Raw genomic sequence first — 17,909 nt, 5'->3', positions numbered from 1 at the left:
CAATCCGGGAGTCCCAGATCCAGGGTTTCCCCCGGAGCATCCTGAGCCTGATGAAGGCAACTGCAACGACGATGCCTCGACAAGGAAACGACATCAAAGACGCCGCCATCGTCCGCCGTGACCGTAGTCGGCGCGATTTTCATCGGCAGTTGCGCCAGCGGGCATATGCCGCCGGCCTCGCTGGTCCCTTCAACCGTAGCAAATTTCAAAACGATGCCCTGAAGAGGGCCTATGACGCAAAAGCACCGCCATCGCTCGATCCCATGGAAATCTAGGCTTTTCCCCGGAGTTGCCCGAATTGTCAAGGACCATTCAAGGATGGAATCCCGCAGATCCGTCCAGCTGCCGACATGTCGCACTCGCCATCGCGTCGACCGTGACCCGGAGACCAAGCTCACGCCTGGGCCCAGATCCGGCCACGCCGCCGCCGATCTGGTCATGCCGCCGCCGTCCCTGGCGACCGTTATGGGGTATGGGATCGCCGAAGCACTGCCAGCCCCCGTCGTGACATCCAGCCGCACGCCACACTCTGGCCCGGGGGCGCCGGCCCGCGCCAGCTCCTCTCGAGCAGGAGGGCACCTAGTCCCCGCCGCCGCCGGCGACGGCAAGGCTTTGCATGGCCACGCCCTCAGGCGACGGCGAGGGAGGAGGAGGACGAGAGGGGGAGTCAGGGGCGACGGGATCTGGGGCCTCCCAACCACCGCACGGGGGCGACTCGGGAGGACGAGGAAAAGTCGTGGGGGGCTCCCAGCTGCTAACAGAAGTGAGTACCCTGGCAATTTTAGTTATAGGGGGGTTGGCAATCTCTTCAGACTAGTAGGATAATTTCTTCCTAGAGAAGGCAATTCTTTTTTTCCAAAGTTATCGAAATCGGCAAAGCTTTAGCCTAGCACTTTATAAAAAGATCAAACATTAAACACCCCTACCACGACTCACCCTGCCTACTGGGAGGAACTGACCCTTACCGAACACCCCTACACAACTCTCCTACCATTACACCGCTAAACTCGTGACTGTTTCCAGTTGGTCCTACCCCCTCCAACAGATAGATATTACTCCAGATAGCTCTCAAAAAAAACATACAATATACTCATTAGTATCTTCCCAACTCAAAATTTCCAACTTTTTAGGTGGGAACTGAAAAAACTATTTGCCATCTCAAAACCACCCATTCTTACTGCAATAAGCAAAGTAAATACTCTCTCCTTCCCATAATATAAGAACTAGTGTGAAAAACCTTCTTATATTATGTTATGGGACCAAGGGAGTAGATGTTCCCAGAAAACAGGAAGTTTATCAAGTTTTTTTCAAAATACGAGCGATCAAGTTTTAGATCCATAATATTACAGGCTACAACACTGAGCACAAAAAGATCTAAACTTATTCTGCGCTGGTCATATTGTAAGCAATGTCTGCAGAGGAGGTGTCCATGTCATTCAAGCCAAGCTCCTCATTCTGCTCCCAACTCCTCTCATAGTCCTCAACTGCCATTCATAGTGATAAATACATTGAGTAAATCATAATTGCAGGTAATTAACAAAACTTCCACAGATCATTCAGACTTGAAATGCCAATGCATGAATGTCCCTTCACTGGTTTGAATAATACATGATGCTGCGTACAATTCATTGATTAGTCTAACTTACTGAGTAGCTGGCTGTCATCTTCTATCAAATCTGTGGCTGGGGCGACAAACGAAGCCGCTAACGCATCATCGATAATTAAGGTCCAGGGCTCTTGTAAACTCAGGAGCTGAAATTACACACTGTGTAAATGTTACTGAAATAGGGATATCACATATTAATTCACAATTGATTAGCGCAATCACGACCTTCCACTGAAAATAGTCAGCGATTTTCTAACCAGGCCTCCAATCAAGTTTAGCATGAAACAAGGTTAGGAAAAGCCAAAATAAGCAGGAAGGACTCAATACATTCTGAACAGGGATGCTATCACATAAATAAAATTGCCTCATGTTATAAGGAAAGAAACTCAAGACACTCAAGAACCGAGATGCTATAGAAAGAAAAGCACAGCCATAATCTTCTCCAGATTGGAGGTGAAGCAGTCCCTGCTGGAATAGATAGAACATTCCAGCGAAACGAAACTGGTACCTTTGATAATCTTTGCTGGAAATCATCCCATTTCTTTTTCTTCCATTCATTTGTGCTATCACCCAATTGGAATCCATGAACCCGCTCCAGAGCTGCAGCCCCAAAATAGAACTTATCATTTGAGTTTGAGAAGAATAACGATTGCATCTATTCAGGTGTATTTCATATAAGTTGCATAAGCTATGTTGAATAAAGAAGTTTCCACAAACTTTGCTTAAAAAAGGACGTCCTGTAAAGAGCAGTTAGATGCTTAACAGCTGGAACTGAGATAAATGAGAACCACAGGTTTCAATGATGATACTGGGGAACTGTTGACAAAACCGTGAGAGGGTATAGACGTATTATGAGAGAAACATCGACTATACAGAGTGGCTTCAAGACACTTCCGTCTCGTAACGTTAAGAAATCCACTGTAGGTACAAAAGTTGCTGTTGGCCAGCACATTTTGTGACTTGAACTTATCGTACAGTCCATTGTGTCCCCATGAACTGAAGAAGAATGTGTGGTGTTGCGAACTTACCCTCACATATTTTCACAATTAAACCTTCAACTGTCGTGACAATACCACCCAATGTACCCATTGACAGCTCCAACTCAAGTTCAGGTACTTTCACAGCGGCAGAATCTGACTGACGAGATCGAAGGGTAACTCAGAATCAAGTAATTTACACATCAGATGTTGATCCGAATACACCAAACTGTAACACAAGCTTGAAGATTCTTTAAAATATCAAAATCAGCCTTGTTAGTATGACAGAAAATTCAGCTAAGAGGCGCATCAAGCTTCTTAACTATAGAAGAACCAACTTAAACTTTCTACCCCCTGAACCAGAAAGCAGTTCAAGGATCGCCAATACAAGAAAAGAACAAGATGGATAATCTTATGCACAGGTATTATACAGCTTAACAACCTGCATCGCTGCATGCGACAGATAAACTAATACTACAACAAAAGAGTAATTTTCTGACCTTTATGACATCGCGAGAAAGATCTTTTACATTTTGCACATGTAACATAATTTTCTTTCCTTTAGCCGGAATTTCACCGCCAGGCTTCAACTGATTGAGCAAAAAGAAAAGCCTTAGTTTGAGTTCAGACATGTTACTAAGAACCAATGACAGACAGTTTCTATATGGACAAAAACAGACATGACAATGAAACTGACCTCTGAGTTGCGATAACCACACAGGTCACATGAAGCTGCCATAACAATTACCTCACGGAAATACGGGATTTCTACCAAAGGTCAAGGATCACACGATACATCAAATACAGATTATCTGCAGCGTTACCTCCTCCAGATAGTGAGATTGGTCACACAACACTACATACAATCTATTTCGGATTAAAACTCCGCCTATGTTGTCTCAACATAGCCGGTCCCAAGCCCGGGTAAAGGAGGAGGGTTGTGATAGGCTTGTGGAGCCAACGTAAAAACTCAGCCACTCTTATGGAGATGAAACCCAAAAGATTTTCGTTGGGGCGTAACCCTCTCAGCGACGCGCCACATCGGAACCCGGGTGTGGTGGAAAATGGGCAAGGGCCGGGCCGTCACCCCCCAAGTGGCGCGCCGTATCTTGATCCGGATACGGTGGCAAGTGAGCGAGGATCGGGTCGTCGCATCCTTAGTGGCGCGCTACATCGGCGCCCGGATGTAGTGGAAAATGAGCAAGGGTCTTCGCATTTGACTCGACGAGTGCGAAGGGTAAGGAAGCTAGCCGAGCCTAGGAGGATTCGCTTAGGTAGCTGGAACGTAGGGTCTCTGACAGGGAAGCTTCGGGAGCTAGTTGATGCAGCAGTGAGGAGAGGTGTTGATATCCTTTGCGTCCAAGAAACCAAATGGAGAGGACAGAAGGCGAAGGAGGTGGAGGATACCGGCTTCAAGCTGTGGTACACGGGGACGGCTGCAAACAGACATGGCGTAGGTATCTTGATCAACAAGAGCCTCAAGTATGGAGTGGTAGACGTCAGGAGACGTGGGGACCGGATTATCCTGGTCAAGCTGGTAGTTGAGGACTTGGTTCTCAATGTTATCAGCGCGTATGCCCCGCAAGTAGGCCACAATGAGAACACCAAGAGGGAGTTCTGGGAAGGCTTGGAAGACATGGTTAGGAGTGTACCGATTGGTGAGAAGCTCTTCATAGGAGGAGACCTCAATGGCCACGTGGGTACATCTAACACAGGTTTTGAAGGGGCGCATGGGGGCTTTGGCTATGGCATCAGGAATCAAGAAGGAGAAGATGTCTTAAGCTTTGCTCTAGCCTACAACATGATTGTAGCTAACACCCTGTTTAGAAAGAGAGGATCACATCTGGTGACTTTTAGTAGTGGCCAACACTCTAGCCAGATTGATTTCATCCTCTCGAGAAGGGAAGATAGGCGTGCGTGCCTAGACTCTGAGGTGATACCTGGGGAGAGTGTTGTACCCCAGCATAAGCTGGTGGTTGCTGACTTCCGCTTTCGGATTCATGTCCAGCGGGATAAGCGTGCCAAGGTCGCTAGAACGAAGTGGTGGAAGCTCAAGGGGGAGGTAGCTCAGGTGTTCAAGGAGAGGGTAATTAAGGAGGGCCCTTGGGAGGAAGGAGGGGATGCGGACAATGTGTGGATGAAGATGGCGACTTGCATTCGTAAGGTGGCCTCGGAGGAGTTTGGAGTGTCCAGGGGAAGGAGAAGCGAAGATAAGGATACCTGGTGGTGGAATGATGATGTCCAGAAGGCGATTAAAGAGAAGAAAGATTGCTTCAGACGCCTATACCTAGATAGGAGTGCAGACAACATAGAGAAGTACAAGATGGCGAAGAAGGCCGCAAAGCGAGCTGTTGGTGAAGCAAGGGGTCGGGCATATGAGGACCTCTACCAACGGTTAGGCACGAAGGAAGGTGAAAGGGACATCTATAAGATGGCTAAGATCCGGGAGAGGAAGACGAGGGATATTGGCCAAGTCAAATGCATCAAGGATGGAGCAGGCCAACTCTTGGTGAAGGACGAAGAGATTAAGCATAGATGGCGGGAGTACTTCGACAAGTTGTTCAATGGGGAGAATGAGAGTTCTACCATTGAACTGGACGACTCCTTTGATGAGACCAGCATGCGTTTTGTGCGGCGCATCCAGGAGTCTGAGGTGAAGGAGGCTTTAAAAAGGATGAAAGGAGGCAAGGCGATGGGCCCTGATTGTATCCCCATTGAGGTGTGGAAAGGTCTTGGGGACATAGCGATAGTATGGCTAACCAAGCTTTTCAACCTCATTTTTCGGGCAAACAAGATGCCAGAAGAATGGAGACGGAGTATATTAGTACCAATCTTCAAGAACAAGGGGAATGTTCAGAGTTGTACTAATTACCGTGGAATTAAGCTGATGAGCCATACAATGAAGCTATGGGAGAGAGTCATTGAGCACCGCTTAAGAAGAATGACAAGCGTGACCAAAAATCAGTTTGGTTTCATGCCTGGGAGGTCGACCATGGAAGCCATTTTCTTGGTACGACAACTTATGGAGAGATATAGGGAGCAAAAGAAGGACTTGCATATGGTGTTCATTGACTTGGAGAAGGCCTATGATAAGATTCCGCGGAATGTCATGTGGTGGGCCTTGGAGAAACACAAAGTCCCAGCAAAGTACATTACCCTCATCAAGGACATGTACAATAATGTTGTGACAAGTGTTCGAACAAGTGATGTCGACACCGATGACTTCCCGATTAAGATAGGACTGCATCAGGGGTCAGCTTTGAGCCCTTATCTTTTTGCATTGGTGATGGATGAGGTCACAAGGGGTATACAAGGAGATATCCCATGGTGTATGCTCTTTGCGGATGATGTGGTGCTAGTTGACGATGGTCGGACGGGGGTAAATAGGAAGTTAGAGTTATGGAGACAAACCTTGGAATCGAAAGGGTTTAGGCTTAGTAGAACTAAAACCGAGTACATGATGTGCGGTTTCAGTACTACTAGGTGTGAGGAGGAGGAGGTTAGCCTTGATGGCCAGGTGGTACCTCGGAAGGACACCTTTCGGTATTTGGGGTCAATGTTGCAAGAGGATGGGGGTATTGATGAAGATGTGAACCATCGAATCAAAGCCGGATGGATGAAGTGGCGCCAAGCTTCTGGCATTCTCTGTGACAAGAGAGTGCCACAAAAGCTAAAAGGCAAGTTCTACAGGACGGCGGTTCGACCCGCAATGTTGTATGGCGCGGAGTGTTAGCCGACTAAAAGGCGACATGTTCAACAGTTAGGTGTGGCAGAGATGCATATGTTGAGATGGATGTGTGGCCACACGAGGAAGGATCGAGTCCGGAATGATGATATACGAGATAGAGTTGGGGTAGCACCAATTGAGAAGAAGCTTGTCCAACATCGTTTGAGATGGTTTGGGCATATTCAGCGCAGGCCTCCAGAAGCTCCAGTGCATAGCGGACGGCTAAAGCGTGCGGAGAATGTCAAGAGAGGGCGGGGTCGACTGAATTTGACATGGGAGGAGTCCGTTAAGAGAGACCTGAAGGATTGGAGTATCGACAAAGAGCTAGCTATGGACAGGGGTGCGTGGAAGCTTGCTATCCATGTGCCAGAGCCATGAGTTGGTTGCGAGATCTTATGGGTTTCACCTCTAGCCTACCCCAACTTGTTTGGGACTAAAGGCTTTGTTGTTGTTGTTGTTGATCCAGCAAATAAACAAGTGTAACATAAACACCACATATAATCAATAAAATTCACAAAAAATAGTCCATGTTCGGTGAAGAGGATACTTGTAGCAAAGAAACGAGTCACACATGCAGCTCCACAGGCTCCACATGTTGATGGCAAAGTATCAACCTGTCCAACTGAATTTTGTAAGGCACAAATTAACTATTCCCACCATTCTGAAATACTTGTCGTGGTTTTAGTTCATAACTAAAACCACGACAAATGTTTTGGAACGGCGGGAGTAAATTCTTGATAACGGCATTGCCAAGCAACTGAACAGACATACCTCTTCTGGAGCTGTATACCTACACAGCGCTGCAGCAATTTCATCAGGGTTTCCCTGAGCAATAGCACGACGACCTGCGACAGCTCCAACTGATCCATGGGGCACCTTTGGTAACTCGACAGAATTTGCCTCAACTGTTGAAGCATTCTGCGAAGGATCTCCAGATTCTCCGGTTGGTGGATCAACAAGAAAACCAAGTGCTGCTTGTTGTTCAGATGTCCTTTCATAGAAACTGACAGATAACGAAGGATCTGATGAAGGAGCATGCCTGTGAATTTATGCGGATTAATCAATATATGTCCAGTTATAAGTACTTCAAGCATGAACAGAGCTAACAGACACATATATAAACTATTCTCTGCAACATAAGTCGTCACTCAATTGACTACAGGTTGCAAAAATGGTGAAAGTAGAACCATGTTCTCTCAGTTCCATGATTAGAACTACATTATATAATTATAAATAACAAAAAGAGTGCAAAAACGGTAAAAGTGCAGGTACAAAGTAGAACCAAGTCTTTCATTTCCATATCAAAATAAGTCATAAAATCCAAATCTCAAACAATGAAGTCTACAACTAATCTTACGGGTTCTCGATGAAGCTGTTTCCAGCAGGATCATCAAGAACAAAGGTAAACGCAGCTTCTCCTGATCCAAGAGATCTCAATTTTATTAAAAACTGATCAATAGCTTCAGCTTTTTGAGGATCCGCTTTCTGCAGCTCCAAGAAGATGATAAGCATATCACTCAGTGACTCAATTGAAATTAAATAACTATAAGCCTGACTTTAAGCATACAGGCCCAAAGGTTCACCTTTCTTTCATCTTGAAGTGCCTGCAACTCCTCCACAGCTCGCATAATAATACCTTCCACCTAATTTATGATCCAAAATATTTAACAAACTAGCAATAAATAAAATGAATTCGAAAGGAACCATTTCTTCGGAATTAATATACAAAATTCAGTGAAGCATACTGTTGAAAGTGTTCCACGTTGAGCTTCCGGAGGAATTTCAAAGTCCAGTTCTGGAATCTGTAAGAAGTGTAAAATTATAACAGAATCAATGCATTGTGTGTATTTAGCATAAATGTATTAACAAGTAGATCAATATCAATACCTTGATAGTTGCTGAATCAGATTTGACGACCTGACGGTTCAGTATCTGTGCCAATACCGCTTGTTAATCACACTATGAAGATCAAATGTACAAAAAAGACAGACAGACAGTAATATGCGTATGAATTTAAAACTGAAATAATGTCACAACTAAAAATACAATAACAAAACTACACAGCACAAGGGGAAAATGCAAAAAGAGTTAATTTGTAATTGTAGTAGGAATCACATCAATAATGGAACCACACATAACAAGCAAAAGAAGGGGCAAGATATACACCAATACTAGTGAATCTTAAAGTAACCACAGTTATATAGTAAAAAGTAACATAAACTGCAATACAAATTAACAGGTGCAAAAGAACTAGTTGCAGTCTAAGTAAAGCTGTAACTTTATAAATAGAACAGTTCTGTCATTAGGAGAAGTCGCCATAGAGGAGTTGGAAGTGTACCAGTGTATTTATACAAACTAAAAATAAGTTGGTCCACGATTTATTTCTGATTTTATTACAGCATCACATGGACGGTAAGGACCATATTTCATATAAAAGTGCAAAAAAACTAATCATACTTCATCTGACTTGCAAGATATGTTTGGGTATAACCCAAAGGCTGAATCTTACAAGCTGGTGGCTTGTAATTAATATCCACTCTGAGGATACAGGATAGAATTCTCTTTGGATTTGAATCATGTGTGTCGTGTTAGCAAGGTGAGATTGGACATACGAATAAAGAGACAAGAACAGATCAATCCACTCTTCGAAATATTTGGGATATACAACTAAACAGACAGTAACATGATCAGTTGCTCACAAGAGGGTTTAAAGCTCACTTTGGCACCACAATTACATTTCAAATTCACTTCCCCTTTCTGTCTGTGGATACAATATCTACTGGGAACAAATTTGAGGTCATAACAACTACTAACCTCCATTCCAAATATAAGACATTTTTGGCCTACCAAAACGTCTTATAATTTGAAACAGAGGTAATATATCCTACTGGAATTTGTTAAAAGTACCATGATACTAGACTAAATAGGTTCCAAAGTATGGCGTGTAGTGGAACAGATAGCACAGTAACGGTTGAATCGAGTTATAGGCGCCCCTACAAAAACAGACCTCGTTCTGCCCTTGAGGGATCTCCAAGCGGTAGCAACATCCCTTGGGCTGGAGCTGTCCAGCAAACTGGACCTCGTTGTTCCTAATTCACAAGCACACAGAACTTAAGATATTGCACTTGCATGTGCAGAAGTACCCCGTAGATTATAAACGGGCATTGCATTACCTTTCATTACAATGCGGGCACTCGAAAGCCATCAGAACAACCTGCAGATTCACAAACGCAGCAGGTTTACCCCCATTCTCCAATCAGAACAATCCGCTTTCGCAACGAGCACAGAACGCGAAGAAGCTCACCTCCCGGAAGTTGGGGATCGTAGTCAGCAGCAACCTCGTGGTGCCCTGACCAGAAGGAAAGTAGTACGTGTCAGAACTCGCGACGAGTCGAGCCGAAACCAAAGGGAAGGGGGGGGGGATTAGGAGCGGTATCACAGGCAAGGTCAAGGCGCTTTACATTCTCGCCGCAGCGCATGCAGAGAGACTCGATTTCGTGAAGCGCCTCATCGCCGCCCGCCGACTCCGCAGCGGAGCGGAGGTCCGTCACAACGCGCGCCTCGTCGCCGGAGTTTGCCATGGTCACGGGATAGCGGTGCGGGTTGGGCTTCTCGCGAAGGAGTGGTCTCCAGAAGACTCTCGCGGTCTCTTCTCCTCGCACTGCTTGGTTTGGCGCTCGTGCTCGCGGTGGGAGGGCAAAGAAGTGCGGCGGGACCTCTGTAGGAGAAAAGAACGGGAGAAAGGAGAGCAACCTAGTAGCCTCTGGAAAGAAGTGGACGCTGGCGGGTTGCTGGGCACGGGCCAAAAGCTGGAGGAGTATAAAAAGCAAAGCCAAAACCAGCACAATTGTCGTGTCATTTAGAGGCTAATTGGTTCACTGCCAAAGTTTGGCATGGCAAGCCAACATTTAGCAAAACCAGAAGTTGCCAAAAATTGCTAACTTTTTGAGAGGTGAGCAAAAATCAATTGGTAGCCAACCAACTGAGAGCCAATTTTTTAGACGTGCCAACAGTTGGCATGCCAATTATTGGCACCAAACCAATTAGGCTCTTATTTTCTTGCGGCAACAATTGTCATGTCATTTTTTTAACACAGCACATACGCAAAGCGCACATATTGGCAACTTCTGGTTTTGCCAAATATTGGCAATGCCAAAATTTGGCTGAGCCGACATATCATCTTGAAATTTACGAAGTTGCCATAGCCACCTCGTCATCGACGGGAACGTCTTCTCCTACTGAATGCGCATCGTCAGAAATCCTGAAATAAATTCAGAAATAAATGTGAGCACCAGAATTTGAACCCTGGTGGGCTGGGGATACCACAATCCTTCTAACCACCCAACCACAGGTTGATTCGCAATTATCATGTCATTAGCAACTAGTAAAAGCTCACGCCGTGAAGCAACCTTGAAGAATAGTATTCTCAGTCCAGGTTTCTAGACTTAACATCGATGCTCGCATTTTACTAGACTTATTCAAAAGTAGAAGCTCACGCCAGCTCAGTAAGTAGAGGTCTGAAGATTAAGAGGTGAATAAATAAAGTAAATTACTCAGTATTAAACATGAACAGTTACTACTATGTTTTCAAAAAAAGCAGCAGCTACTATGGCCCTATTCGGAGTCCCTCTGCTTTACAACTCCACAGCAGGAGCAAGAGGCGCTGCAATTGAAAATCAAGGAGCAAGATTTGGGGATTTTTAGAAGTTGGTGGATTGCCCAATAGGGGCCATGTACTTGAAACCTCAAAAGCTGACGGTTGTGGGACATCATCGCCCGCCGTGCGCCCCTGCACAACCACCGAGCGCCCAGGTCCCTTGCTGTCAGACCACAGCCAGCATCAGGGAACTGTCATTACCTTCAGCTATCGGACGGCTACGGAAGGAGATCATCAAGACAAATGGACGGCTCGCGTCGCTCGCCTGTTTTCACTTTACTGTAGCTTTTCACCCAGTCCTGTTTACTTTCCAGCGCTTGCCAGCTGAGCTTATATAAAGCCAGCCACTCCCTTGTAATCGTCATGACTATTCTGATGAATCATTCGATCAATACTCTAGAGCTAATACAGAATATATTTTGATTCCTCCTACCAAACGCATCACCTCTAGAACCCTAGCTCTAAATCTCGATCCAGATCATCGATGAGGCATGACAATTGGTATTAGATGCCAGGCCACTCCTCGGCGGCGCGCTGAGCGGCGTAGGTGAATTTTCTCCCACCCTCCTCTCCCAATTCCAACGGCGACGATGAGATCTAGCATGGCGGCGGGGTTGGACAGCAAGGCGGCGGTGTTGGCGGCGCTGGCGGCGGTAGGCCTGTTCAGCGACAGCTCAGGGCCGGAACTGGTTGCTGGAACACATCGTTCCTGTAGTAAAATCCTAGGTTCCCACTGAGTGGTGTTGCAGAAGGGGGCGAATTTCATTGGCGGCGGCAGGAGTTCCAGATCCGATCGGGTTTCCAGTTTGCTGGTTGTAAAATTCCTCTCGGCCACCTGGAATCTCGATGGAGCGTTCGAAGGCAAGCATCGATGAAGGCGATTTGGCCGATTTGGTAGCTATGAAGGGCGACGGGCTGCAAAATCGAGAAGAAACAGCAGAGCTACGAGGTGACATGGAGGACTTGCGCAAGGATGTGCACGCCATCCATCTCAAGCAAGATGCGATGACCAAGGTCATGATGGGGGTTCAGGATGCGGTCTCTGCTTTGAATACACAACCGGCCACTATGGCAGATGTGCTCAAATCCTTCTCTCCTCCACGAGTACCGTCTCCAGTGCAGCCAGTTCCTCAACCAAAAGTAGATCAGAAGTACCTTCTCTCCTCCACGAGTACTGAAGAACTACGCAAATGACTCGCCGAGGAACAGGAGAAGACCAGGCAGATCTCTATGTAGATACCTCCTAACTTACGCCCGATCAGAATTGCCAGCAGCTCAGCTCCGCCAGGTTTCATTGATCATAACAGGCGGGAAGGGCATTCCAGAAATGTAACACCCTCAGCGGCTTATCATACTACACACACTCCAACATTCCACAACTTTCAACCTCCTGTTGTCCGAGTAAACTAGAAATATTATTACAGACAGTATGAGCAGGAAATGAGAACTCAATTTTTGAAATCCATAACCAAGGGTCCTAGGCTGGATTTTCCCACGTTCGATGGCACTAACCCTGTCGGCTGGATCAGGCAAAGCGAGAGTTTTTTCCAAATGGCTGGTACTCCCACTGATTACAAGGTCAACTTGGCACAAATGCACATAGTGGGCAAAGCTGATGTGTGGTTGAGAAGATCCAACATTCTGAAGAAGAAACCGAGCTGGGATCAACTTTGCACTGAATTCATCCACATGTTTTCTGCATCAAGTTCTTATGATCTCACTGACAGGTTCAACAACTTGAAACAGAACACCTCTTCTGTAGCTGAGTATACTGAACAATTTGAGGAAATTATGGCTGATGTTCAAGAAGATAACCCACAGATATCTTAAAGTTGGTTTGTCAGGTGCTATGTGAATGGGTTGGGCTCCCAACTTATATTACATACCAACTTAGGCCACTCAGACCAATCACCTTGACTGATGCTTACTGGTTAGCAGTTGATCTGGAACAAGGAGCACCTGCAAAGAAACAATTTCAGTAATTCTCCACTTCATCCAAACCAACTTCAGTATTTTCCAAAAATACAACAATGGGGCTAGAGAAATCTAATGAATTCAAGGCACCTGCTATAACACAAAGAGCTAGAGAACCAGGTAAATGTTGGAGATGTGGGGAAAATTGGTTCCATGGGCACAAATGTAAGCAAGCTCCTGCAATTAATCTGTTAGCAGGAGAAGAAATGGAAGAACCACCTCCAGAATAGGAAATATTAGAGGAAAATGGCCCCCAAAGAAAGGAGCAACTGAAGAGTAATGCATGAAAATATCACTTCAAGAAATGCAAGTAGACAGTGTCAATACACTTTCTATCTCAGTTAACATAGGAGGAAAACAGCTATTGCCCTTGTTGACTCTGGGAGTAACTCTACTTTCATGAGTTTACAGTTTGCTCTCCAAACAACATGCACCATTGCCAAAGACAAATCAAGAGCTGTGTCAGTAGCAGGAGGAGGAAAACTCTGATCTGGATCATATATTCCAGCTACAACTTTCATGGTAGGAGAAACACAATTTACTCAACAGTTCAGAATTTTGGATTTGCCTGGCCATGACATTGTACTTGGATGCGATTGGATGGCCCAACATAGCCCCGTGCTTTCTCCTATGATCCCAGAGAATTGATTATCAAGCATAACAAGACAACAACAGTGACAATTCCTGCCTGTGAACCAATCACTAATGCTGCAGAAATAGATTGCGTGGAGCTGAACAGATTGCTGTTAAGTGGAGGCCCTGGATTTGTGTTGCAGTTGGCAGAAGATACCCCACTGAGATGCAAACCAACAAAACTAGTAGAACCAGTCAATGAAACACTGCTGCAAGAGTTTCCTGAAGTTTTTCAAGAACCTGCTGGTCTTCCTCCCAAAAGAGAATGTGATCATAAAATTCCCCTCAAACCAAACTCTGCTCCTCCAAACTATAAACCTTACAAAGTGCCCCGCATGCAAAAAAATGAATTGGAAAGGCAAATTGACCAATTGCTGCAATCCAAAATCATTAGGGAAAGTCAAAGCCCCTACTCTTCTCCAGCCATTCTGGTTATGAAGAAAGATGGAACTTGAAGATTGTGCATTGACTACAGAAAGCTGAATGCATCTGATATGTCTCCAACGTATCTATAATTTATGAAGTATTCATGTTATTATTTTATCATTCTTGGGTGTTTTACAATCATTTTATAGTAACTTTATATCATTTTTTGGGACTAATCTATTGACCCAGTGCCCAGTGCCAGTTGCTATTTTGCTTGTTTTTTACATCGCAGGAAATCAATATCAAACTGAGTCCAAACACCACGTAACTTTTTGGAGATTTTCCCTGGACCAGAAGGAACCCAATGGGCCTGAGCTACACCTGGGGGCACAACCCACCAGGGCACACCAGGGCCCCCTGGCACGCCCAGGTGGGTTGTGCTCACCTCGGTGGCCTCCCGCACCCCCTCTTTGCACTATAAATTCCCAAATATTCCGAAACCCTTCGGGGTTAACCTAGATCAGAAGTTCCGCCGCCGCAAGGTCTCTGTATCCGTGAGAACCAATCTAGACCCTGTTATGGCACCCTGCCGGAGGGGCGAATCATCTCCGGTGGCCATCTTCATCATCCCGGTGGCCACCACGATGAGGAGGGAGTAGTCCACCCTCGGGGCTGAGGGTTTGTACCAGTAGCTATGTGTTTGATCTCTCTTTCTCGCTCTCTCTCGTGATCTATATCATGGGCTTTGTTAATATAGTCGGATCATATGATGTTTCTCCCCTCTATACTCTTGTTATGATGAATTGAATCTTTACCCTTCAACGTTTTGTCTTGTCGGATTGAATATTCAGAGATGAGAACACATGATATATGTCTTGCAATATGAATACTTGAGGTGACAATGAGGTATCTTATTGATTCAGTTGATATGTGTTATGGCAGTCAACTCGCGGATTCCCGCGGTGATATTTGGGTAATCTATGCATATGGGTTGATGCACGTTTTTCTCCGACGGAAACTTTGGGGTCTCTTTATAGTTCTTTGTGTGGATTGAGTATTATGAATATGAATTTGCTTTGGTGTTATTCTAGTACGAACTCTAGGATAAATCGAACAAAAAAATAGCTTTGTGTTATTTCAGTACAAACTCTTGAATGGATCAAACGCAAAAAAATAGCTTTGAGGTGGTTTCGTGACCTATAAACAATTCCTATCTTTTGTTCTCTGCTAATAGGAATTCGGGAGTGATTTTTTATTGCACTTTGAGGGATAATCATATGATCCAACTATGTTAGCATTGTTGAGAGGTTGCACTAGCGAAAGTACGGACCCTAGGCCTCATTTTTAAGCATTGCAATACCGCTTTTGTGCCCGTTTACTATTTGCTATCTTGCTATTTTTATTTATTCAGATTATAAAAATATATTTCTACCATCCATATTACACTTTTATCACCATCTCTTCACCGAACTAGTGCACCTATACAATTTTCCATTGTATTGGGTGTGTTGGGGACACAAGAGATTTCTTGTATTTGGTTGTAGGGTCGTTTGAGAGAGACCATCTTCATCCTACACCTCTTATACGTCTCCAATGTATCTATAATTTTTGATTGTTCCATGCTATTATATTACTTGTTTTGGATGTTTATGGGCTTTACTTTACACTTTTATATCATTTTTGGGACTAACCTACTAACCGGAGGCCCAGCCCGAATTGCTAGTTTTGTTGCCTATTTCAGTGTTTCGAAGAAAAGGAATATCAAACGGAGTCCAAACGAAATGAAACCTCCGGGAGCGATCTTTTTGGAACAAACGCAATCCAAGAGACTTGGAGTGGACGTTAAGAAGCAGCCGAGGCGGCCACGAAGGTGCAAGGCACGCCCTAGGGGGGTGGGCGTGCCCCCACCCTCGTGGGCCCCTCGTGGCTCCCCTGACCGACTTCCTTCGCCTATATATATATATATATATATATATATATATATATATATATATATATATATATATATATATATATATGTACCCTGAAAACATCCAGGAGCACCACGAAACCCTATTTCCACCGCAGCAACCTTCTCTACCCGTGAGATCCCATCTTGGGGCCTTTTCCGGCGCTCCACCGGAGGGGGAATCGATCACGGAGGGCTTCTACATCAACACCATAGCCTCTCCGATGAGTTTTGAGTAGTTTACTACAGACCTTCGGGTCCATAGTTATTAGCTAGATGGCTTCTTCTCTCTCTTTGAATCTCAATACAATGTTCTCCTTGATCTTCTTGGAGATCTATTTGATGTAACTCTTTTTGCGGTGTGTTTGTCGAGATCCGATGAATTGTGGGTTTATGCTCAAGTTTATCTATGAGAAATATTTGAATCTCCTCTGAATTCTTTTATGTATGATAGGTTATCTTTGCAAGTCTCTTCGAATTATCAGTTTGGTTTGGCCTACTAGATTGATCTTTCTTGCAATGGGAGAAGTGCTTAGCTTTGGGTTCAATCTTGCGGTGTCCTTTCCCAGTGACAGCAGGGGCAGCAAGGCACGTATTGTATTGTTGCCATCGAGGATAAAAAGATGGGGTTTATATCATATTGCTTGAGTTTATCCCTCTACATCATGTCATCTTGCTTAATGCGTTACTCTGTTCTTATGAACTTAATACTCTAGATGCATGCTGGATAGCGGTCGATGTGTGGAGTAATAGTAGTAGATGCAAAATCGTTTCGATCTACTTGTTGTGGATGTGATGCCTATATACATGATCATGCCTAGATATTCTCATAACTATGCACTTTTCTATCAATTGCTCGACAGTAATTTGTTCACCCACCGTAATACTTATTCTATCTTGAGAGAAGCCACTAGTGAAACCTATGGCCTCCGGGTCTATTTTCCATCATATAAGTTTCCGATCTATCTTATTTTGCAATCTTTACTTTCCAATTTATATCATAAAAATGCCCAAAAAAATTATCTTATCTTATTATCTCTATCAGATCTCACTTTCGCAAGTGGCCGTGAAGGGATTGACACCCCTTTATCGCGTTGGTTGCGAGGTTCTTGTTTGTTTGTGTAGGTACGAGGGACTTGTGTGGAGCCTCCTACTGGATTAATACCTTGGTTCTCAAAAACTAAGGGAAATACTTACGCTACTTTGCTGCATCACCCTTCCCTCTTCAAGGGAAAACCAACGCAGTGCTCAAGAGGTAGCAAGAAGGATTTCTGGCGTCGTTGTCGGGGAGGTCTTCGCACAAGTCAAGACATACCAAGTACCCATCACAAACTCATCTCCCTCGCATTATATTATTTGCCATTTGCCTCTCGTTTTCCTCTCCCCCACTTCACCCTTGCCGTTTTATTCGCTCTTCTTCTATTCGTCTTTTCATTTGCTTTGATGTCTTACTTGGCTAAATAGAGAACCTAAGATCTATGGATTCTCATCCGCTTGCCAATCTTTTTAAGAGATCCAATTATGATGAACCAAATTCTAGTGATTTGAGTGCACTAGATTATCTTTATGAGGTTTTGCTTGAAATTCGTGAATCTGGAAATTGTGATGAAGAAATTTATGAAGAGATTCATGATAGCTCCTTGAATAAAAAGCATGATTGCAATGATTTTATTATAAATTCTATTAATGTAAATTGTGTTAATGATATGCAAAACCCCAAGCTTGGGGATGCTAGTTTTGCTATGACCACTATTTGTTGCAATAATCATGATTGGGGTGATTCTTCTTATAATCTTGAAATTTATTTAAGCCCCATGATGAATATGAGATCGATAATAATGTTTGCAATAATACTGAAAGTGGGTTTGTAAGAGTGTCAACTTTAGATCCCACATATTTGGATAATGTTCAATCTTATGAAGTTTTTGATAAAAGTGGGTTTGGAGAGGTCATGACTTTAGTTAATGATAATCCCACTATTTTGAAAGAGTGTCGACTTCACATGCATGTGGATCATGTTG

At 44.4% G+C, this 17,909-nt stretch overlaps 1 protein-coding gene across 2 annotated transcripts; it reads right to left on the bottom strand.

The window, feature by feature from the left end:
* Positions 1-1,225: 1,225 nt before the first annotated feature.
* On the bottom strand, positions 1,226-10,105 carry LOC123070220 (zinc finger protein ZPR1). Of its 2 annotated transcripts, none has more exons than XR_006433548.1 (16): positions 9,772-10,105; positions 9,615-9,659; positions 9,484-9,524; positions 9,318-9,399; positions 8,198-8,242; positions 8,056-8,112; positions 7,894-7,953; positions 7,668-7,795; positions 7,082-7,349; positions 6,858-6,924; positions 3,281-3,351; positions 3,084-3,173; positions 2,635-2,743; positions 2,115-2,206; positions 1,647-1,765; positions 1,226-1,484 (listed from the first exon to the last, which is right to left on the bottom strand). XR_006433548.1 is itself a non-coding variant. In XM_044493302.1 (16 exons), exons 1-16 carry the CDS (start codon positions 9,889-9,891, stop codon positions 1,381-1,383), a joined length of 1,485 nt encoding a protein of 494 aa, XP_044349237.1. In that variant the 5' UTR covers positions 9,892-10,102; the 3' UTR covers positions 1,226-1,380. The 2 variants fall into 2 exon arrangements, 1 of the variants encoding a protein (XP_044349237.1); XM_044493302.1 differs by having other exon boundaries at positions 1,647-1,752; positions 9,772-10,102.
* Between the last annotated feature and the right edge of the window lie 7,804 nt (positions 10,106-17,909).

This window comes from Triticum aestivum, chromosome 3B (genome assembly GCF_018294505.1).
Source record: "Triticum aestivum cultivar Chinese Spring chromosome 3B, IWGSC CS RefSeq v2.1, whole genome shotgun sequence".
NCBI lineage: Eukaryota > Viridiplantae > Streptophyta > Magnoliopsida > Poales > Poaceae > Triticum > Triticum aestivum.
Note: the sequence above shows the minus strand (reverse complement) of the source record. Positions and strands in the feature narration are given on the sequence as shown.

Excerpts from the sequence above, each read along its gene's own strand:
- LOC123070220 (XM_044493302.1), bottom strand. The coding sequence starts at position 9,891 with ATGGCAAACTCCGGCGACGAGGCGCGCGTTGTGACGGACCTCCGCTCC. Across the intron at positions 3,174-3,280 it reads GTGGTTATCGCAACTCAGAG|TTGAAGCCTGGCGGTGAAAT; the intron begins GTCAGTTTCATT and ends TTGCTCAATCAG. Across the intron at positions 2,744-3,083 it reads TTTCTCGCGATGTCATAAAG|TCAGATTCTGCCGCTGTGAA; the intron begins GTCAGAAAATTA and ends CGATCTCGTCAG.